The following is a 19,603-nucleotide window of genomic DNA, read 5'->3' as shown; positions in this document are numbered from 1 at the left end:
CCCCTTCAAATGGATGCAATGTGGTTTTTTTTTTCTGGATTCGATGGATGTTCTGCTTGGATCGAGGATTTTTTCGCAAGGATTTTCTTGGGACGTTTATATTTTTTTTCCTGGATTCGTTGGATGTTTTCGTTGGATCGTGGATTTTTTAGCAAGGACTTTCTTGGGACGTTTATGTTTTACTTTCCTGGATTTCACTCTTTCGGATCGCAATCGTGGATTTATCGTTGGATGGTGTTTTTCATTGTGTTACTTTTTGCATTTTGGGTTCATTTGATGTTGCTTCGTGGTGATTTTTACTGTTTTTCCCTGGAATTCTCATGGTGGAATGGATATTTCACAAAAAACGTGAGTATTTTTAACATTTTAAATTGTAAGCTATTGAATCAAGGTAATTGTCTTTGTCATGTTCATTAAAATTTCGTACTAATTGCTCTAGGCGGTGTTCATAGTCTCTGTATTTTTTCTTTTTTAACTCTATGCTTGCTAGTGAAATTGCTTGAGAGATTCGAAATTCCTGATGTGATTGTTCATGATTTAATTCCTTTAAAAAATGCCACAAATTGGGATTACTTGTGTTGAACGTTTTGTTAATACGGCTGTGCCATCCCTCAAGTGCATTGTTCGTCCTAGGTCGCCCTTCCAAGGTTGCATTGTAACAATTCCACAAATTTATAGTGTATTTTGGTCTTCTTCTGGTTCCATTTCTTGTTAGTTGTCCAATCCATGTATTTTCCATATAATCTAAAAGGTCTGCATTTTCTTCTTCATGATTTTTAAAATAGTCAGTGTCAATCAAATGTTCATAGAAATTTATAACCTGATTTTTTTTCACAAATGCCAATCCGAATATTTTTTTTACGTGATGTTGAAATATGCTGTCCTCTGTGTATTTGCTACTTAGTCCAATTTTTTGTAGTTTTTTCCATATCGACTGAGTAAAATGAAAGAAGCAGCCTTGTATGTTAGAATCAGGGTATATTGAAGAAAATGCCTTAATCTGCGCTAATTCAAAATCCATGATTATGCTTGTTGGTTTAGAATTGGGTACAGTGTCCTTTATTGTGTTTAACATGATTCTGTAGGTTTCCTCATTTTTTTTGGGCATTAAAACATAAACAAGTGGAATCAGTTTATTATTTATTGTTCCATGTATCGAATATAATTGTTGGAAGGGGTTTGGGCAGGCTTTGAAAGTTGCATCACCTTGCCACTGGGTACTTTCACTCAGATGCTTTAGATTGGTTTCAGTAGAAAATATTAACATTTTTTCGTCTTGTACATCAACTGTGGCATGGTGGAACTTTTCTCCTTTAGCTGTCACTGCAAACGCTTCTGGTATGTCTATTTCATTGTACGTTGTAGGTGCCGGTGGTAGATTTTCTTTTTGTTGCTTTGTGCGATTTACTGTGCGTTGCATATCTTTTTCGCTAGGCATCTGTGCAGATATGTGTGTGGGTAACGTGTCACATACCGTCGATATGACCAATCCGCTTGCTTGACCGGGGTTTTCTGTTGCCTTTCTTTTGAGCTCTTGGAGAGTCTGTTTTATTTCTATCTTTGTTTTGTCCGGTAGATGATTGTGTTCCCCCTTTATTTTCGTATTGGCACTGGCAACTATAACACGCGCGGCACATTTTGACCGCCCATATTCGATGACCTTCCAGTACGAGCGGTCATTTTTCTCCAATTCTTTATTATAAATGTATCCGTTCCATATCAGCTGTTTTCCGCCTTTTTGTGAGGTTATGTACTCAACCCTTTCTGTCATGTTCAATCTAAAGTAACAGAAAAAAACGATTTACTATCTTTTCCATACACTAATAATAATATATTTTACAATTTAAATATCGTGTCACATAATTTTTTTATATTACCTTATTGTTTGCCTGACGTAGCCGAATCGAATATACTTCAGTTTGCTCTGACTCAGGTTCTGTCAGCTAATGACAGTTGTCCACAACCGTCATCTGTCCATTTGGTGTTTAGGCAAGGTTCTTTACTCGTGGGTGTCACACATTGGTTTAACCCCTATGACCCTTGATTCTATGTGGTATTCGTTAGTCATAATGTACTTTATTTTCAGATTGGCAAACTGTTATGTTTGGTGGTGGAGAGGGTGGTGGGAGAGTTTCGGCGTAGAGGTAACGGGGGGTTGGGGGGGGGGTAACCCCCCCATAAAAATGGACGATTAGTATCACCTCACTTCGCTCTGTTAGTATTATCGTTCGACTTTTTTTTCGACATTTTTGTTTCGACTATTTGACTTTTTCTATTATATATATATAAATTCGACATTTTTGTTTTCGACATTTTTTTTTCGACATTTTTGTATTTCGGTATTATTTTTTCGACATTATGACTATGAACCGGGGGAATGCACAGAGATGCATTGCTCAGTATAGAGCCCTGAACTTTAAGCCTTTGTGTGCTCTCGAGACTTGGCTCAGTATTATGACCGACCTCAGAGTGTCCTCCGGTAGGTTTTACATCCTGAGGCAACCACTCGGTAGTCTGGTCATGTTTAGGCATCCCCTCAGACCTAAGCCTGGTAATAGAGCTGTCAGACCCCTCGGACCGATGTCCGTTAATAGAGCCCAGATAACCGGTTCTTCAATTACCTTGGAGTAAGCGTGTTGCACACCGCACAAGAATCCCACCTGTGATCGGGCCCCAGACACTGTAAACTGAGTAAGTGGGAATCCAATGCAGGGAAGGATGCCTCGCAGGAGGAGCACTGTGCACACCCGCTTGCGACCGACATACGTTGTGGGGAGCGAGGCACGGATGCTGGAGAAAGGAAAAAAAACACACGGAAAAGGTCTACTATGCAGCAAAAATTAGTACCGAGGTGCAAGGCAGGTCAGGTCTGTTCCCGTCCGAGTGGAACAGAGGACTGAGATGAGGGCCATTGGCTGGGGGCCAGTTGGGCGTGGTGACGTCTGTTGCAGCGCATTCTAAATTAAAGTGGAAAAGCGTATTTTTGTGGGTCAAAATGGTTCTGGTACTGTTCCTGTACGGGGACACCCATGCAGTATGGAGGAAAGGGGACGGGACATAGGAGTAAATACAAGAAATAATGATTAAACAGTTGTGCCTGTCATAAAAAAAAACTGGGTGTGCGTGATGCAGAATATACTGGAGAGTATTGACAATAGTGCTAATGAATTGAGGTATTTTCCTCAGCAAGTTAAAGAAAAACACCATTTGATGGATTGGATCTAGATGGACTAGACCTTGCGTTGCCAATTACAAACTGTATAGATTTACTCATACATTTGAGAAAGGTGCAGTTTTTTACCAGCTTAAATTAGGAAATCGCCTTAAAGAAAATAGAGATACAACTTCTAATTTCAAGTCGCACAATTACCCGCGTTCATGAGAAAGTAAAAGATGCTCCTAGCTTGTGTAGGTATTGTAATAAGGGGTCCAGTTGTGAAGCTCTTGAACAGCTATTAGTGATCTGCCCTGAGTTAGAAAAAAATTGCACTGTTCACTTTTCAATTTTTTTTAGACATTCGAAAATAGGGACTCTGACGAGATCTGGAACTATCTCATGAGTGGAAACCATATCTCTTTATGTATAGCCACGATTAATTGTATACAGATGTTTCGTAAATGAAGGATGTGCAGTCATTTTATTACTTGTTTTCTAATTTCCGTAGTTTCGTTATGTTTCATTAATTTTAATAATCAAAAGATATACTATAAAAGGAAATATTTTTAGGAATTTTTACATAGGATAAGTATTTACATTTTGATATTTGATGATGTATGTGAAAGGTTTATTCTAAAACCAAACAAATTGATACAACATTGAAAAATAATGTTTTTTCCATGTCTGACAAAATAATAGGATAATTTGTCAGTACGGAGGATGGTTCTTTGATTTAGCCCCAAAAGCCAGTCAGCCCCATGACATGCTCACAATGGGATGAAGAATGACTTCTCTCGCTTGGTGCCCAGAAGGGAGTACCAATTCTCTCTCCTCATTGTCCTTTGTTTTGTACATTTAAAGTTGCTTTGAAGAAGGATCTCGGATAGAATACTCCATAATAGGAGGTGGAACAGGGCAACTTCCTTTGAGATGGGCAAAGCAGTCTCTGGTAGTTTAAGTCTTGAGGGAGGGTTATACGCGCGCTGATACCACTCATTTTGTGTGGGGACAATGGGAGGTGGTTAACTCAACTCCGGCAAATGGCAGTGTTACTGTGGCAAGACATATGTATTTTGATGATTCACTACCGAAGTCACTTGATAAGAAAACAGGTCAACACATAATATCTGCTTAGAAATAGACAGAAATATCCCATTTGTCTGTATGTGCTTCCTACATTAAAAATGTTGATTATTGGCTCCTAAAATTAAGCAGATCTTATTATCCTATTTAAATATTGTGCTACACGAGAGATTCCTCCCACTTCTTAGTGCTGCAATAATAGCTGTGATTATTGCAGAATTAAATAGTACACAACATATCAAGCTTGGAATCAAGAACGGTTGCGCTCCCTCTTCCAGGATTTAAACCTGTGCCCTGTGGATTAAACACAGGTGTCTGCAAAAGGTATAACTAGCTACGCTACCTTTCCGCCATCACCTATATTCTCTAAGAAAATGTATACAAATCCCAGTAATCTCCAGCTCAAACCAATAGAAAATGCAAACTAAGCATATGTGGGTGGGGGGATAACAAGCCATTTAAATGATAGATTGCCCCTGTGTTCAACATTAATTTGTTAGCTCAAGTTTGCTTTGTATTTGAGTTTTATTGCGGCCTTATGGAAATTTGCTTCTGACATTTTCCCTGTCCCTTTTTACACTGCAAACAATGAGTTTCTATTCCATTTTCTACTGCCACTGTATTGTGGAAAGCTCCCCCCTTTCTCCTTCTCAGACATACTCCTTGTTTGCTTCTTGCAGTCCTATTTCTAGGTTTAGGCTTATGTCCTTTTTTCAAATTGGGGATAGCATTCATTACCCTTGCCATTTATTCCCCCGCACCCTAACTCCTTGTTTCCGCATTCTTTTACTTTTTCTCATTGATGTTATTTTGCAATGTATTTTTAAACTTTTGGCTACTTTTAGAACTTTGATGTTTCAAACGTTTGATCTTTCAAAACCTTAGCCTAAAAATGTTATTTCAAAATGTCTTTTCAAACTTAAGGCCAGATACCAGCATGACAGAAGCCTGGATCGGAAATTGAAGAAAGACAAACTCCTGACATGGTACGACCGGAATTACTATACAAGACTTTAATATCTCTGACTTACCGTATCAAGAGAGGCAGAAGCTCTTAAATCAGGTAAGAATGCGACCTCCAGCAGGTGAAGGAGGACGCTTTGGTCCTTAATACCATAGACGCGGTCCAGGAAGAGCACCATTGGTGCTTTGTGTTCAGGACAGAAGCTAGCAGACATGTCTGGCTCAAAGACGGAACCATCTGAAAAGAGACATGAATCACACTATTACAATTGTTGGTGTTTACTTTACAAGGCACATGACATATAACCTCTTTGAACATTTGAAGCCCACAGTACTAACACTGAAATAGTTTTCCCTTGGCCTTTCCCCAAGTGAGAAAGGGGATATTGGCTTCCTGGAATTTACTTTAAAAGACATTCTCTCAACACTGTATATGTGGCCAACTAGAGGACTATTATCATGTTCCCAGTGATATTAAAACATGGTAGTCCTTCACTAGTAACATCATCTAGAATATCAGGGCATGTTACATCCTCTTACATTGGGTTGCATTCAAGATATGCTGACTAGCTTTTTGTTTAATCCCTCTGTGCTTTGGATATGGTGGAGCACAATTCTGTTGCAAGACTATTTGCCATACTGCAATCTGCCCTACAGTCACAGATTTGTTTCATTGCCATTTTTCAGAGAAAGAAGATATTTATTGTGGGTCCTTACACATTGCCTTACAAGCAGGGTGCCAATTGTTCCCTCTGTTCACTTCCTATGTATTTAATAAATAATTTAGTTCTACTGTGGGATTGGAAAAAAACATGAACACCTTTTTATATGAATTAGAGTAAACAACTATATTTCTACTGACAAATTTGGGAATAACTATGGATATGCTATTAAATATACTTAACAGAGGCCAAGTTCTAAAACAAAAGGCAAGGGAGTGGGATAGAATTTGCAATTTTGAAAAGTTAGCCCAAAAAATGATATAAAGCGTATTCAACTGAAGGTTTTGTACCCAACCGCTCTGCACATATCTCACTAAATACTCTTCTGCAGGCGTAAAGAGATTTATCATTTATTTACCATTGAACCTTTTACCTTCACTAGAATATGTGGGTGCATGGAAAGGCATCGCCACTGAGGATGCATTATGTTGCTTCTGTCAAAATTAAATTGAAACGGCTGACATGTATTAACTCGTCCCTCATTGTGCTGCCTATATATGAAAGGATATGGAAAATGTGTAAATCAAATGTAGTCGATTAGGGAAGAACAATTCTGGAATTCCATATATCGTGCAGAATCCTCGGTTATAATGGCAGCTGCTTACTACTTATGGAATGAAGTATTAAGAATCTTAAATTAAATTAACTATATTATCAATGTCATAAATACACTGCTAAGGCAAACTAACATTTCACCAATATTGTATTTATTAACATTTTATTAATATTGTATTTTATGGTAATTTATGATATGATGTTAAAATGTCTCCTTCTTTTGTTTGACATCTGTAATGTTTCGAAATCTGTAATTTTGGTATGTGTTATTTTAATGTGCTTAAGGTTTCTTTTACCCAAATGCACAATACATTTTTTGTTAAAGATACATAATTTACATAAGATTACCAGTCCCCCGGGGATGCTCCAAGCACATGATAATAGGGGACTGCTTTGACCATATTACCTCTTGGATGCAAGCGAGTTTTTTACAGGACAATGTATCCAAGACTGAAGTCATCACAATGGGCTCTGCCAAACTTCTACAGTATATAAATAACTAACAAATAAATCCCAAACCTTTGGGGAAAAGCTAATGATTTAAATGACAAAATAACACATGTATGTTTCTAAATCGACAATGAATCATCCCTAAACCACACATGGGCCATGGCGTAAACTGTTTAACATCAAGTATGCAAAATCGGAAAGACTCGCTCTCTCACTCTAATCCCCTTAATGGATAGACCTACTCTCATTGTAGTGGCAATATATGCCTGACTGCAATAATGCAACTGTCTTCAGTCAGGTTGGCTGGCTTGATAGCATCTGGCACAAAATACTGCAGTAAAGACTGAAAGGCAAAGACAGTGGAGAGGGCACAAGGAGAGCACTCCATTTGATTGATGAGGATAGAATGCTAATTTTAATGTGGCCTGCATGACACAAGCTTATTTATGGATCTGTTCTGCATTGCCTAAAAGTGCAGCTCAAGTGTTGCTCGTGAGATAGATAACTTACTTCTGAAAATCAAGGTCTCTGTCAAATGCCTGAGTTTATACTCTCCACTTTTTGAAAGCAAAGTTGTCCTACTTCAGCACAAACCATTTGCACCCAACACCCAAGAGACAGCAGGAAATAACACAAGCACCAGTTCTTCACGGAAACCATTACAATCGATCAATTTTTGTTAATTTGGCAATTATCTTTCTTTTTTCCCGGTGATGTTTCTGACCCCTTATTAGAGGATAAGCCTGTCATTTGAGCTATGTTCTTTGTAAGATGCATTTACTCAAAACTATTTTCAGAAACATTTTTCGTTGAAAAATGATCGGTTTTCCTTTTGTTCTTATTTTCTCAACCGCATCATGATACAACTCTTCTCTGTAAATATCATGCAGAGATCCCGGGTACCTTAAAGAAAGGAGCTCTGCTGAATCTTTTGTGTCGGTTTGAAAGAAGGGCTTAAAATATAGATCTTGTCAGCGGTCGCTCATGCTTGTGAATGTACAGTAATGTCTTCTAGCAGAGTTGGTAGGACGTGGCAAGATCGGGAAAGAAAAGTGATCTCCTTCATTTGCTCAGGAACCCAGAGACTCTCACTTCAACCAGAGAAGTATGAGGGTAGGACTCAAAGAGATGTTTTTGGCATGACTGGCATCAATGCTGCAGCTAGTCTAGTCTGTCTTCACCCTCCTCTGCCTCTCCCTTGTTGTGTGAATCTACATTGGCCCTGCTTGGACTGAGGGAGTTGTGTCCTTCTTGGAAAGGTGGAGTCCTGCCTGTCGACCCGTCCTCTCGATCGAAAGGCAAAATTAGGCCTTGGATGCTGCTGCTGTACAGCCAACCCCAGGGATTCAGCTGTCAGCTTAGATTATTTGAATTTTCCAAATGACTCATCAGCTTTGGGGCCAAATAAATGTTTTCCGTTGAAGGCCAGACCTAGCAGCTTGGACTGGAATTTCATGGAAAACCCATGAGCCCCTCAGGTAGTATGACCTGCGCAGGGCCGCCGATGTGCCCATTGTGCGGTCCATACAGTCTGCAGTGTCTAATCCAGCTTGGAGCGCGTGACAGGTCATCTCCTTACCGTCAGCTATGATCTCCAAGAAACCATTCCTTACCTCCCCAACCAGGAAATGGTCTGATGTCTCCGAGATGGTGTTCCATAGGAAATGTGAGAACTTCGCAGTCACAAGAGGCATTAATGGCTTTAAGCACCATGCTCCCTGAGGCGAACACTTCCTTTGCCAAAGCGCTGACTTCCTTTGACTCTCTATCAGTGGGGAGGTTCAACATGGAGGGCCTAGACGTAATAGTTACAGCCTGCACCTCAAGTCTCTCAGGATTGGGTTGGCCATCAAGAATGGAAGATCACCCCTCACGGGCTTATACTTCTTCGTCAGCTCTGCATCAACTGCCAGCGTCAAACACGGCAGTGCCACAAGGTCATGACAGAGTCCGCTATGGGGGCATTGAACAGTAAAGCACATTCAGCCTGCAGACCTCAGTCGAGGATGTTGGTAAGATTGTATTGTAATACTGGCTTCAACGGAGCATTAAGCCCTACAGCCATGACAACCTTCTCGACCGACTTGCGGTATTGACTGTTCGGGTGTGCGTATGGGTTTGATTGTTGAAACTCGACGTCTGGTGATGTGTCCAGTCCACTTGCATTATGGAGACCCTCTTCGAGTTCCAGTAACCCTGCCTGGTCCGCCATGAAATTGTGCAACAGATCCAAGCCTGCACCCGCCGCCCCCATCTGTTCTAAACCGAAAGGCATTGGCTCACCCTCCTCATCAAAGATCAACCGCATTGAGTCAAAATAAACAGATCTCAAATCCGTTATGAAGGTTCGATCTTGTGGGATTTTTGCGAGTCGAGGGGCTTCTCGGCCCGAGGGGGTGGCCAATGGTATCAGTGCTGGAGTAGGCTCATCCTTTCGGGTCCCGCTTGAGGGCGTTTGACCGCCCTTGGCTTCATTCATGCTGGACAGAATGGGCGCAGTCAGAGCCAAATCTGCCTGCAGCATCGAGGTCAAAGGTGTACCAACTGAGGCCTTCTCAAAGACCTTCATCATCTGCCTTTTAAAGCCCTACCACTCGTCCCTAGTGGCACCCTTTGGGGGATGCGACTTACCCTGATAATCCAAGGAATCAGAATCGCGACTGCATCAGCGCTTCTTTGTGTGCGACAATGATGAGGAATAGTGGTGGGAGCCGCTATTCGAGTGTGAGTGCTTCTTAGATGTTTTGTGTTGTCTTCCCTCCCGACGCTTCTCAGGGGTTGGCCCCTTGGTATTGCTCTCCAATGACTTTGAGACCGATTTCACCAGGGATTTTGACAGTGGTCTACCGAGCACCAGTTTAGCTGAGCGTTCCTTCACCGCTTTTGGGTTCATAGCTAGGCAAGAACCACATTGCTCCATATCATGCCCGAGACAGAGACACCACACACAGATAGTGTGTGAATCCGTGAAGGACATTTTGGAGTTGCAGTCCTTGCAGTGTTTGAAAACAGACGGTTTAGGCCCTGACATGCTGGCAGAGCAAGAAATGTGATCATGTTGAAAGAACAAGAGTGTTCGGTGTAGCGTTTTGAGTGTGTTGAAAAAGGGAACTGAGCTAAGGGGGTGTTGTGCATCCCTTTAGTAGGCAATTGACATCACATCTGTTGTCGAGGAGGGGGACGGCCGAATACAAGCGAGTCGAGTAGCACTACGCCCCCTGTTGAAAGTTTCTTCCAAACAACTGACGCTGGATGAATATCTAACAAGATGAGGAATCTGTGGGAGAATGCAATCCATTGAATGTGAATATTGCTATGTGTTTTTTCCAGGGTACAGAATCACTGATTGTGGTATAAACAACATCTTACCTTACTTACTGTAATTGTATAATCTACTGTCACTGACTCCCAGCCAGAATTAACATCACTTTGTATGATTTAAAGAAAGCACTGACCAAGTGTGTTAGAATAGAAGGGTAATTGAGAAGCCAAAGAATCATCATGTGTCAGGTACTGTCAGGTTGGAGTGACATATTCTTTACATACAGTATCATATACTCATTTACATTGGGTCAGGGGAGACACATATTTAGTATAGAAAGGTTTTAGGAAGTTATTATGGGTTATATTTTTAAACAGCCAATTTTGCCCTTAACCTTCATTGCAGTCTATGGAGATTTCCCCAAGCCAAGATGGAGGTTCTCAGTCTAAATTCTGATTGGCTGGAGATTGTTTATAGGGAGGACAATGAACATTCTAAACTGCCTTTCATCGTCCTTGCCCAGCTGAGAGGTTGTGTGCCTTGTAGCTCCTGCTTAACTTTGTCAAGGGTGACAAGTTTCTAGCAGTTGAGCGGAAGATCTGAAAGTATAACAGGAGTCGTGTTTGGAGTTTGGTGGAGACACAGGACAGGAGTCAGAAACTTCCATTTTTTCTGAGAAAAGAAGTTTTCAAGTCTTATTCACAAGATAAGTGACTTTCCAGTTTTGTTGAACTTTGTAAAAAGGTTATATTTATCTAAGGGATTGAAATCGCAAATCTGTATCTAAAAAGATTGAAGCGCGTACGTTTGTTTTTATCGCTACGTGTCAAATCAAACTAGCACGTGAGTTTTTTGTCCGTTACTTTGCGCCCGCGCGTGTGTCTCTGCGCGTGAGAGTGAAGCGCGAGCGTGTACTTTGGACTCGCGTTTACTGTTCGTTTACGCAAGGGTCTTTTCTGCATGATAAAATAAGTGTGTGTGTATTTTGCGCGTGTACGTATTTATTCTTGAGTTGGACTTTAGCGCGAGTGCGTTTACCCGCGAATTGAATTGTCAGCGCATGTGCGTATTTCCCGCGACTTTGAGGAAAGCGCGTGTAATTTTTATCGCGTCTTGGACTTTAGCGCAAGTGCATTTTACCCGCGAATTGAATTGTCAGCGCGTGTGCGTATTTCCCGCGTCTTGGAGGAAAGCGCGTGTAATTTTTATCGCGTCTTGGACTTTAGCGCGAGTGCGTTTTTTCCCGCGAACTTGATTGTTAACGCGTGTGCGTATTTCCCGCGATTTGGAGAAAAAGCGCGTGATTTTTTTTCTTCCCGCGGTTTCTGGCTTTCCACGTGAAGATTCCATCGCAAGTTAAATTCGTACCTGAGAAAAAGACTCTCTACAAAGAAAATATTAAAAACAAATACAAGAACTTAAAAAGAACTTCCTAAATCTTACTTGAAGACCTTGTTCAAGAATCTTAGAGTTGAGCAGACTAACTACAAAGTTAAATTACATTCATGGACCTACTGAGAAGGCTGAATTATCTATAAGATTCTGGTCCATAAGTAAGGAAGTCTTGTCTGCTTTTCACTTCTCTGGGCATTCTGAAGAGAAGAACCAGGTATGGTTTTTAAACTATTTTGGTAAAGGATTTAGAGTTTAAGGTTAGTATAGTAACCCATGAGTAATGAGGTATATTGCATGTTTATGTTTTAACTACAGGTGAATAACCAGCGAGTTGATAGCTTCCAGCCTGGTGTTTGTTTCTTTGTCCCTTCCCCCTTTCCCCTGAAAGTGAGGTAAACTGAGCAGTTATATTTATGTCAGCTCAGAGTGCCACATTTTGGGTGGATTGTCGGGGGTTCAGCAGCTTCTGCAGACACCAGGTTCTCAGCATGACATCATGCCACCACACCATAGATTTGTATTCACAGTTTACCCATTTCAGTTTGCATATTAGCTGCACCCCCCTGGCTATCCTTGCCCTCTTGTATCATCATTTCGATGCCCAGGCAGATGTGCACTGTACCTTCAATCTTGCCCTGGCATTCAATATAATGGCCCCACCCTTCAACGAGGTGATAGGAAATCAACATGAATTACCTTTGTTAAATGCTGGTAGTTTGAGAGGTATGCTGATAATTCCCACCAAGTCTTCTGTCGGCACCAGAGAACGCAGAATGGACCGGATGCGGATCGCCTCGCCTTTGCCAGTTTGGATGAGCTGTAGAAAGAATATCACAAACTCATACAGCTGTCTCAAGGGGGACTACGAGATAACAGAATCAAATGCTTCACATCTGTGCACACTGTCCTTTGAACTTTCAGATCTGCACATCAGACATTATGAATGGTTTACAAAAAGTCCTTGTAGAATTGAGTACTGAAACAGAAACCTTAAAGAAAAATGTCATCTTGCCGCCTTCAGGGTTCGAGACGGGGTGCCAATAACATGGAAGCAAGATAACCTTGAAATAATGACAATTCCCTTATGCAATTTTACAACATAAACAAATAGGACTCTCTCCTTTATGGTACTGCAAGACATAATGGCTCCAACAATACATTGAACTCATATAATTTTAGACTATGAAAATGATGAGCACACTAAATTCAATGCAACATTTCTACATATGTTTGCATTGGCCTGGAGTTAGTGTCTCCCACTTTTTTTTCTTGAAATTGATGGTGGGAAATATCATCAGTGTCATTCCTACATTATTGATGGGAGAGACATATCGTGCTTCCAAACAAAGCTTGCACACCAGGAAAAGCTTTGGAAAGTCCTGCCTCACCAAGTAAAACATTCACTTCCACTGTAATCGCATCTGAAGTTTTAAACGTTAGTTAGGATCTAAGAAACATCAGGAAATATATGTCTAAAAGGTTTTCAAAGCATTTAAAGACATTAGGCTTGTTTACCTGAAAAAGTAGAGATATTCTGTAAAGCTTGACATCAAAGAATCTCAACTTTTGTAGAATTCTTGAACAACTTTTAGAACTGATGTTGGGCCTTTTTACCATAAAACTGCATGCAGGTTTTAAAACGTAAAGTAAATAATCCTACCTTTTGTAAAACTTCTAAATAACTTTTACAAATTAAAAGGCTAGGTTTGTATGTTACAAAACTATCCATAATGTATAGAATGTTTAACTACAACATTCTGATTTTTTTTTAAAGTCAAAATGTTATGCATAACCTTTTAAGGAAAAATCAAGCGTTCAAAACTATCTTTTAACATATCAATCTTGAAGATGAAAGGGATTTATAAAGAAGTAACTGTCTAAACAGGAATCTCAGTGCTGACCATTTAAAGACGCAAGACACATAGAATATCTATAAGATATAGGTCTTGAGTCTCTACCTATTTTCCTAAAAGTCATCAGATGATTCTTGTCTTTTCTAGAAGCACATTCAACATCATGGCTGTCAAAACTTAAAAAAGATCTTTCTATAACTCTAATCGTTTTGAAGTACTGAATAAGGGTCACATACTTATTTATTTTTAGATCATACATTTCTGGCTGGTAGGACCAAGTGAATCTTTTTCTTCAAATACATAGATGCGCTCCATAGAGAGCATAATGCATCATTGTTAGAGGTTTAATGAGGATTCAGGCATCAATTGGAAGGCAAAACTATTTTGATAGAATAACCAAGGTATTTTCTCTTCAAGGGTTATTTGGTACAATCTGAGCAGCCGAATTCAGCAGGACCTGCAACTCCTGGACTTCTATTTTGGGCACCTCTAGGAGAAATCATTTGCAGTAGTCAATTATAGCTCCTATAATGCTGCTTGCGATACAAGCACAGCTCCTCTTCCTCTGGAGCATGGAATGGTAGTTAGTTTAACACAGTATGGCATCAACATGTGAGGCCATTGAAGGAGCAATGCACAGTAAAGATCAGTGAATTAACCTGCTTTTGGGTGGCAATGGTCGAACCTGAAATAGTGAACTCAGAATATATAACTGATTGATTAATATGAACAGTGGCCAATAGGAGGAATTCAGTTTTAGACTTATTAAAACTCTACAAGTTTTGCTGCATCCAAATTTCAATGCCCTGGAAATTAGTTTTTACAATCTTAAGGTTTCCAGCTGGATCACTATTGACTATGAATTCACATGGGTAACATCTATGTATTTGTCAAAAGCAGCCTCTATGACCAACATGCTCTGCAGTGTTTTTTGTAAATATTAAATAATAAAAGTGAGAGACCGGAGCCCTGGGGAGCCCCATATTCCACAATGGTTGCAAACGATTCATTGTCACCAATCCAGACTCTTGAAGAGTTATTGCAAAAGGCTGCGCCCAACATGCTACAAACTGCTTTATCCGGTGAGTAGGATGGAGTGGTCAATCATTTCAAATGCAGCCGACAGGTTCAATAACATAAGGATCGCAGCCCGTAATGTGGCATAAATTGAAACAAACGGTTAGAGACATCTCTGAGAGCAGTCTCAATGCTTGTATTAGGCCCGGGCCTGACTGACTGTCCCAGAGCTAAACACATTTTTATGAATGAACCGAAGTTGGAGGATTCCTGCCTTGTCTATGGTTTTCAAGGCAAAGAGAATGGTTGTGATGTGCCTATAATTTGAGCATAAAGATTAATAGAAGGAGGTTTTTATTGGAGTTGGCGTGATCTGGGACATCTTAAGCAATGAAGCAATGTGTCCTTCAGAAAACAAACAATTTGTTATTGCCAAGATTATAAAAGAGTGCAGGGATCACACTTACATGTTGTGGTATTCAACTTTCTTATGATCTCACATATATCACTGAGGGTAATAGTCTGAAAAAACAGACTTTTAAATAAGGCCATGCCCTCAATCTACGATGGACCGTAAGGTAGTGTGGGATTATTAAATCACATATGATTTTAAGATGACCAAAGATAATATTGGCTCTGCTTTGACCTCCTAAATGAATGGTAAAGCTTCTGGGTTGGACATGATGCCTATTGATTCTTTTTTTAAATGGAACCTATGATCCTTTTTAACTAAATCTTTGAATACATTAAATTCTATTGGTTATGTGCCCTGGAGTTGCAAGAACGCAGAAATGGTGGCAATCTACACGGAGGGGGACAGAAATGACCCAGGGAACTACTGTCCCATTTAACTCACTGATTCACTTACAAAGGTTCATGGGAAAGTCCTTTTAGAATACTTGGAACATTGGGTACAAGATGAGGACATCCTCTCTGATTTACAAATGGGTTTCAAGAAAGGAATGAGGATGATCAACCAGGCCATCTGTCTTTTTTCTTTATTGAGTACATTTGTGACTGGGAAAGAGCCAGCTATGTATTGTTTTTGTTGATTTTAAGAAAGCATTTGACAGTGTGAACTACCTACCTAACTAAGGAAGAACTTGGCTGCTCGCCAATAAGGTGGTTATTTTAACTGTTGCAGTCCTCAAACTCAAGGTTGTGTCCTATCTGTCCACAGATGGAGGAATCAGGTGAAATTGTTATGCTATTTCACCCACGATGTGCTGATCTCAGGAAAAAGTGGCTGTACACAATTTTCTTTTACAAATTTCTGATGTGCGCAAGGCTCGAGACTTTTGGATTATGTAGAGGGACCTCTGCGCCAGGTTTGGTTTTTGCTCTTTCTAGCTTTTTAATCAAAGCATGTGAGTGAGATTTAGAGGGGGAAAATATAAATATTCTTAAACATTGCTAATCATTGATAATTTATGGATTTGAATATCAAACATATTACTTTTTAACTGTCAAATGCTGTATTTTTATGGGTTTTACTGTCCAATAATGTATAACATATGTATTACACTTTTAGGGGCTTGAAATTACGTTGAATTGCACATATGATTTTAAGGTGGCCGAGTTTGACTCAAAACATCGATTCTCGAGGTGGAGAAAGTAATCCTCTCTCTTAAGCCGTCTAACTGCCAGGGCGATTCTTGCCCTGCCCAGCTTATAAAAGACGCAGCTAGAGACCTCTCCCGGTTTATTGCCAAACTCGTCAACTCCTCATTCACGTCCGGCACGGTACCCAGCAACTTAAAACAAGCCTGGGAACTACCATTGCTTAAAAAGCAAACGCTAGACCCTCTCATACCCACAAACTACCGCCCCATTACAACAGTCCCTTTCCTGCTCAAAATCCTGGATAAAATCGCCTACAATCAAATCCAAAGTTTCCTGGAACAACATAAACTTTTAGGAGAGCGCCAATCAGGATTCCGTCCACAACATGGTACAGAGACTGCCCTTATTGACCTAAAGGCACAAATAGATGAAATAAGAGATAAAGGTAAAATGGCTCTCCTCTTGCTGCTGGACCTCTCGGCGGCATTTGACCTTGTAGACCATGGAGTACTTTGTAGCCATTTAGACTGAGCCACACATTTTTCCAAGGAGGCCATATCTTGGATTGAATCCTTCCTCAGTGATAGGACCATGAGGGTGTTCTCCCCTTCGGCAGCGGCGGACCCAATCCCCATCCGTTGTGGAGTCCCTCAGGGCTCATGCGTCTCCCCGACTCTCTACAACATATTCACTAAGCCCCTTTTTGATGTTCTGGACCATCTTGGTATCACCTACACCAACTATGCAGATGACACCCAGATTCTCCTCCCACTTTCCGGGGACTACAACAAGGATTTGGCCTTGGTGAATAGGGTGTATATCATCGTCCAGGCATGGATGGCAACCCACGGTCTATGCCTGAACGATGACAAAACAGAGTTGCTCATCCTAGGGACACATTCTAACATACAGAAACTCAGTCAGGACTATACCTCATTTGAAATTGACGGGAACATTATCAAGGTTTCCAAAGATGTGAAGACACTTGGCTTCTATCTGGATGCCACCCTCTCTTTTGACAAGCAGGTGAAGTCATTGGCATCTGCCACCGCCTACACATGCAAGCTCATTAGAGCAGGCAAGCACTTTCTCTCCGATAACAACTGCCTTATCCTAGCGAGAGCATTAATCCTTTCGAGGCTTGATTATTGTAATGCCCTCTACATTGGAGCAAATAAATCCATTATCCACCAACTGCAAATTCTTCAAAACAATGCCCTACGAGCCGCCCTTGGTGTACCTAAAAGATCACATATTTCAAACATCAGGCGTCAAAACAACTGGTTGTCCTCCCAAAACAAAATCCACCTTAAAGTTGCATCGCTAGTTCATAAAGCCCTGAACAATGCAGCACCAAGCTATCTCCGCAATAAACTCACAATAAGACATCACTCGCGCCCTGCCAAAACTGCAAATGCCAACAGCCTCATCATTCCGAGATTCAGGTTATCTAAGGCGGGGGGTAGTAGCTTCCCGGTGCAAGCAGCTCAATTATGGAACTAATTGCCCAATCCTCTACGCGAGGCACAGCCCTTCCCTAAATTCAGAAATAACTACATCAATCTGCTAAGGACTGCCAATGAATAGCCTACTGGCACCCACTTATCCTTCACCCCACCCTAGAACATACATTTCATCATGATCTTATGGTCCCACTCACTTTGCCCACCTGACCGTTGAGCTTTCGCCCACACAGTACCTGTACATAGACTGTCTTGATCATATTTTGTATTTATTCTGCATGTAAACCGCAATTGCTGCTTTACCGTGATATTTTGCATTCTATATTTGTATTTTGTATTTGTACAGTGTATGTATCCCAGGAACCCACCCTGCAACCTAAGCTTCGCATTTTCTGTACTGCTGCGCCCGGTTACCTCCGGGTCTGGTGCGCATTATAAGTGAATAAAACAAACAAACAAACAAACAAACATTTTCTGGGAGTTTATGGATCTTATCTACAAAGTAAGATTGTATTGTGTTACACCATATCTCTCACATGGAGGCAGACTTCAAAATGACCTCAGGCATGGCTAGACATTTTAAAAAATTGAAAAAATGCATGTGATGAGTTTTCAGCTTCAGCTATTTGCTCATTGAGGGTCAGTGATAGCGATTGCTTTATCCTTACTTTATACGCTTCTATCACTGTTTTTAGGAGATTACATATAGGAGGACTGGATATTTCCTACATTTCCTTTCTGGCGCTAAACATCTTGGTTTTCAAGGCTCGCATTTCTTTAGAGAGCCATCCTTTATTTTGTGTAATCAATTTTGTTTCTAGAGGTGCGGCTTCATCAAGGGCTGGTTTTAACACGCGATTACAGGCAGGTTAAAGCAGAACATTCCATTGCAATATAATATGTGTATGAACATTTGACAAGAATGCGTTTTTATCAAGGTTTCATCAGGGTCTATAGATGGTTTTATGGCTGAGAGGACACATTTTAATTGAGGTTTCCATACAGGATAACAGGTGCATGAGAGCATTATGATCTGTCCAATCTAAGGAAACACAATAGGGTTCATTTTATATTGGACGGAGCGGGAACCAAGGGTGTGAAGGCAAGGCATAATACGTGTTTCTCTTTTATTTAACCCTCTGCATCATTTTCATTTGCTTCCAGAAGGAGAAGGAACATAGAGCAGAGTTAAGATTCAGATGTGCTTTTTTCCTGTCTTAAAAGCAAATTAGATTAATGCCTGCATGGAATATTAAAGTAGACATAAAACAAATGGATTCCTGTAGAATCCGCCCCCATTTAGCACTTGCTAAAAGCATGCGGATTCTAAAAGAATCCATTGGTGAATGATGTCCGTAAAGCATCATTTGCAGGCAGCATTTGCTTTTTTGCAAGACGCAGAGTAAAACTCAAAAGTAAAAGCAATGTTGCACTCTGCCTTCCAAAAGTAAAAAATTGCATGCAGGTAATTCAACAACACGTAGGTGCTACTGTTAGCAGTTCCCTGCACCCAGATACATTTTTTTTAGAAAAATGAATACTGATACATTTTGAGGGGGGGTGTACATTTATATGAATTAACCAAGTCTAGAATGTATCCATTATTAGCACATGGAGATCGTTATTGACCTAATCTCAACCAATCAGAATGTTCAGAGCGCAATCAATAACTACTGGTATTGACTGCCTTCTAAACATTCTGAATTCAAAAGCAGACATGGAAACCACACTGCAATTTCCAGGCAAAGATTTGCGAAGGACCTTTTTTCACGGCAACATCCCAATTAATACACCAGAGAGAAAGCTAAAACATGGAAATATGCTTTCTCTTTCTTATCGATAAACTGTTTACTTTTGCATAATGCCTAATGCATGCTCACTTTAATCCCCCCTTTAATCCCACTCCAGTTTCACTAAAATTGCAATTAAAATACTTAATTTATGAAGACAACCCTACTATTTAAACACTAGAAAATAAAGCCACAAATAATTTACTGAGTTTCTCTACTTACTTTACTCACTATTAAATTAATACAAAGTTACTCACAGTAGTGACTGAAGTACTCCTAGTCCATAGTCCCCTTTCCTCTATACTGCATGGGGACGGGGCCAGAACCATT

The 19,603-nt window shown here is 40.4% G+C and overlaps 1 protein-coding gene across 7 annotated transcripts in view; it reads right to left on the bottom strand.

The window, feature by feature from the left end:
- RYR3 (ryanodine receptor 3) overlaps nt 1–19,603 on the bottom strand; it is a 1,751,462-nt gene that overhangs the window by 783,411 nt on the left and 948,448 nt on the right. For all 7 annotated transcript variants that reach the window (XM_069638568.1, XM_069638566.1, XM_069638573.1 and 4 more), the window contains 2 exons: nt 12,284–12,404; nt 5,272–5,441 (listed from right to left, as the gene is read on the bottom strand). In XM_069638568.1, the coding sequence (XP_069494669.1) occupies nt 5,272–5,441; nt 12,284–12,404 (291 nt within the window). The remainder of the gene's footprint in view (nt 1–5,271; nt 5,442–12,283; nt 12,405–19,603) is intronic.

Source organism: Ambystoma mexicanum, chromosome 14 (genome assembly GCF_040938575.1).
Source record: "Ambystoma mexicanum isolate Mex_15411 chromosome 14, UKY_AmexF1_1, whole genome shotgun sequence".
Taxonomy (NCBI): domain Eukaryota; kingdom Metazoa; phylum Chordata; class Amphibia; order Caudata; family Ambystomatidae; genus Ambystoma; species Ambystoma mexicanum.
Note: the sequence above shows the minus strand (reverse complement) of the source record. Positions and strands in the feature narration are given on the sequence as shown.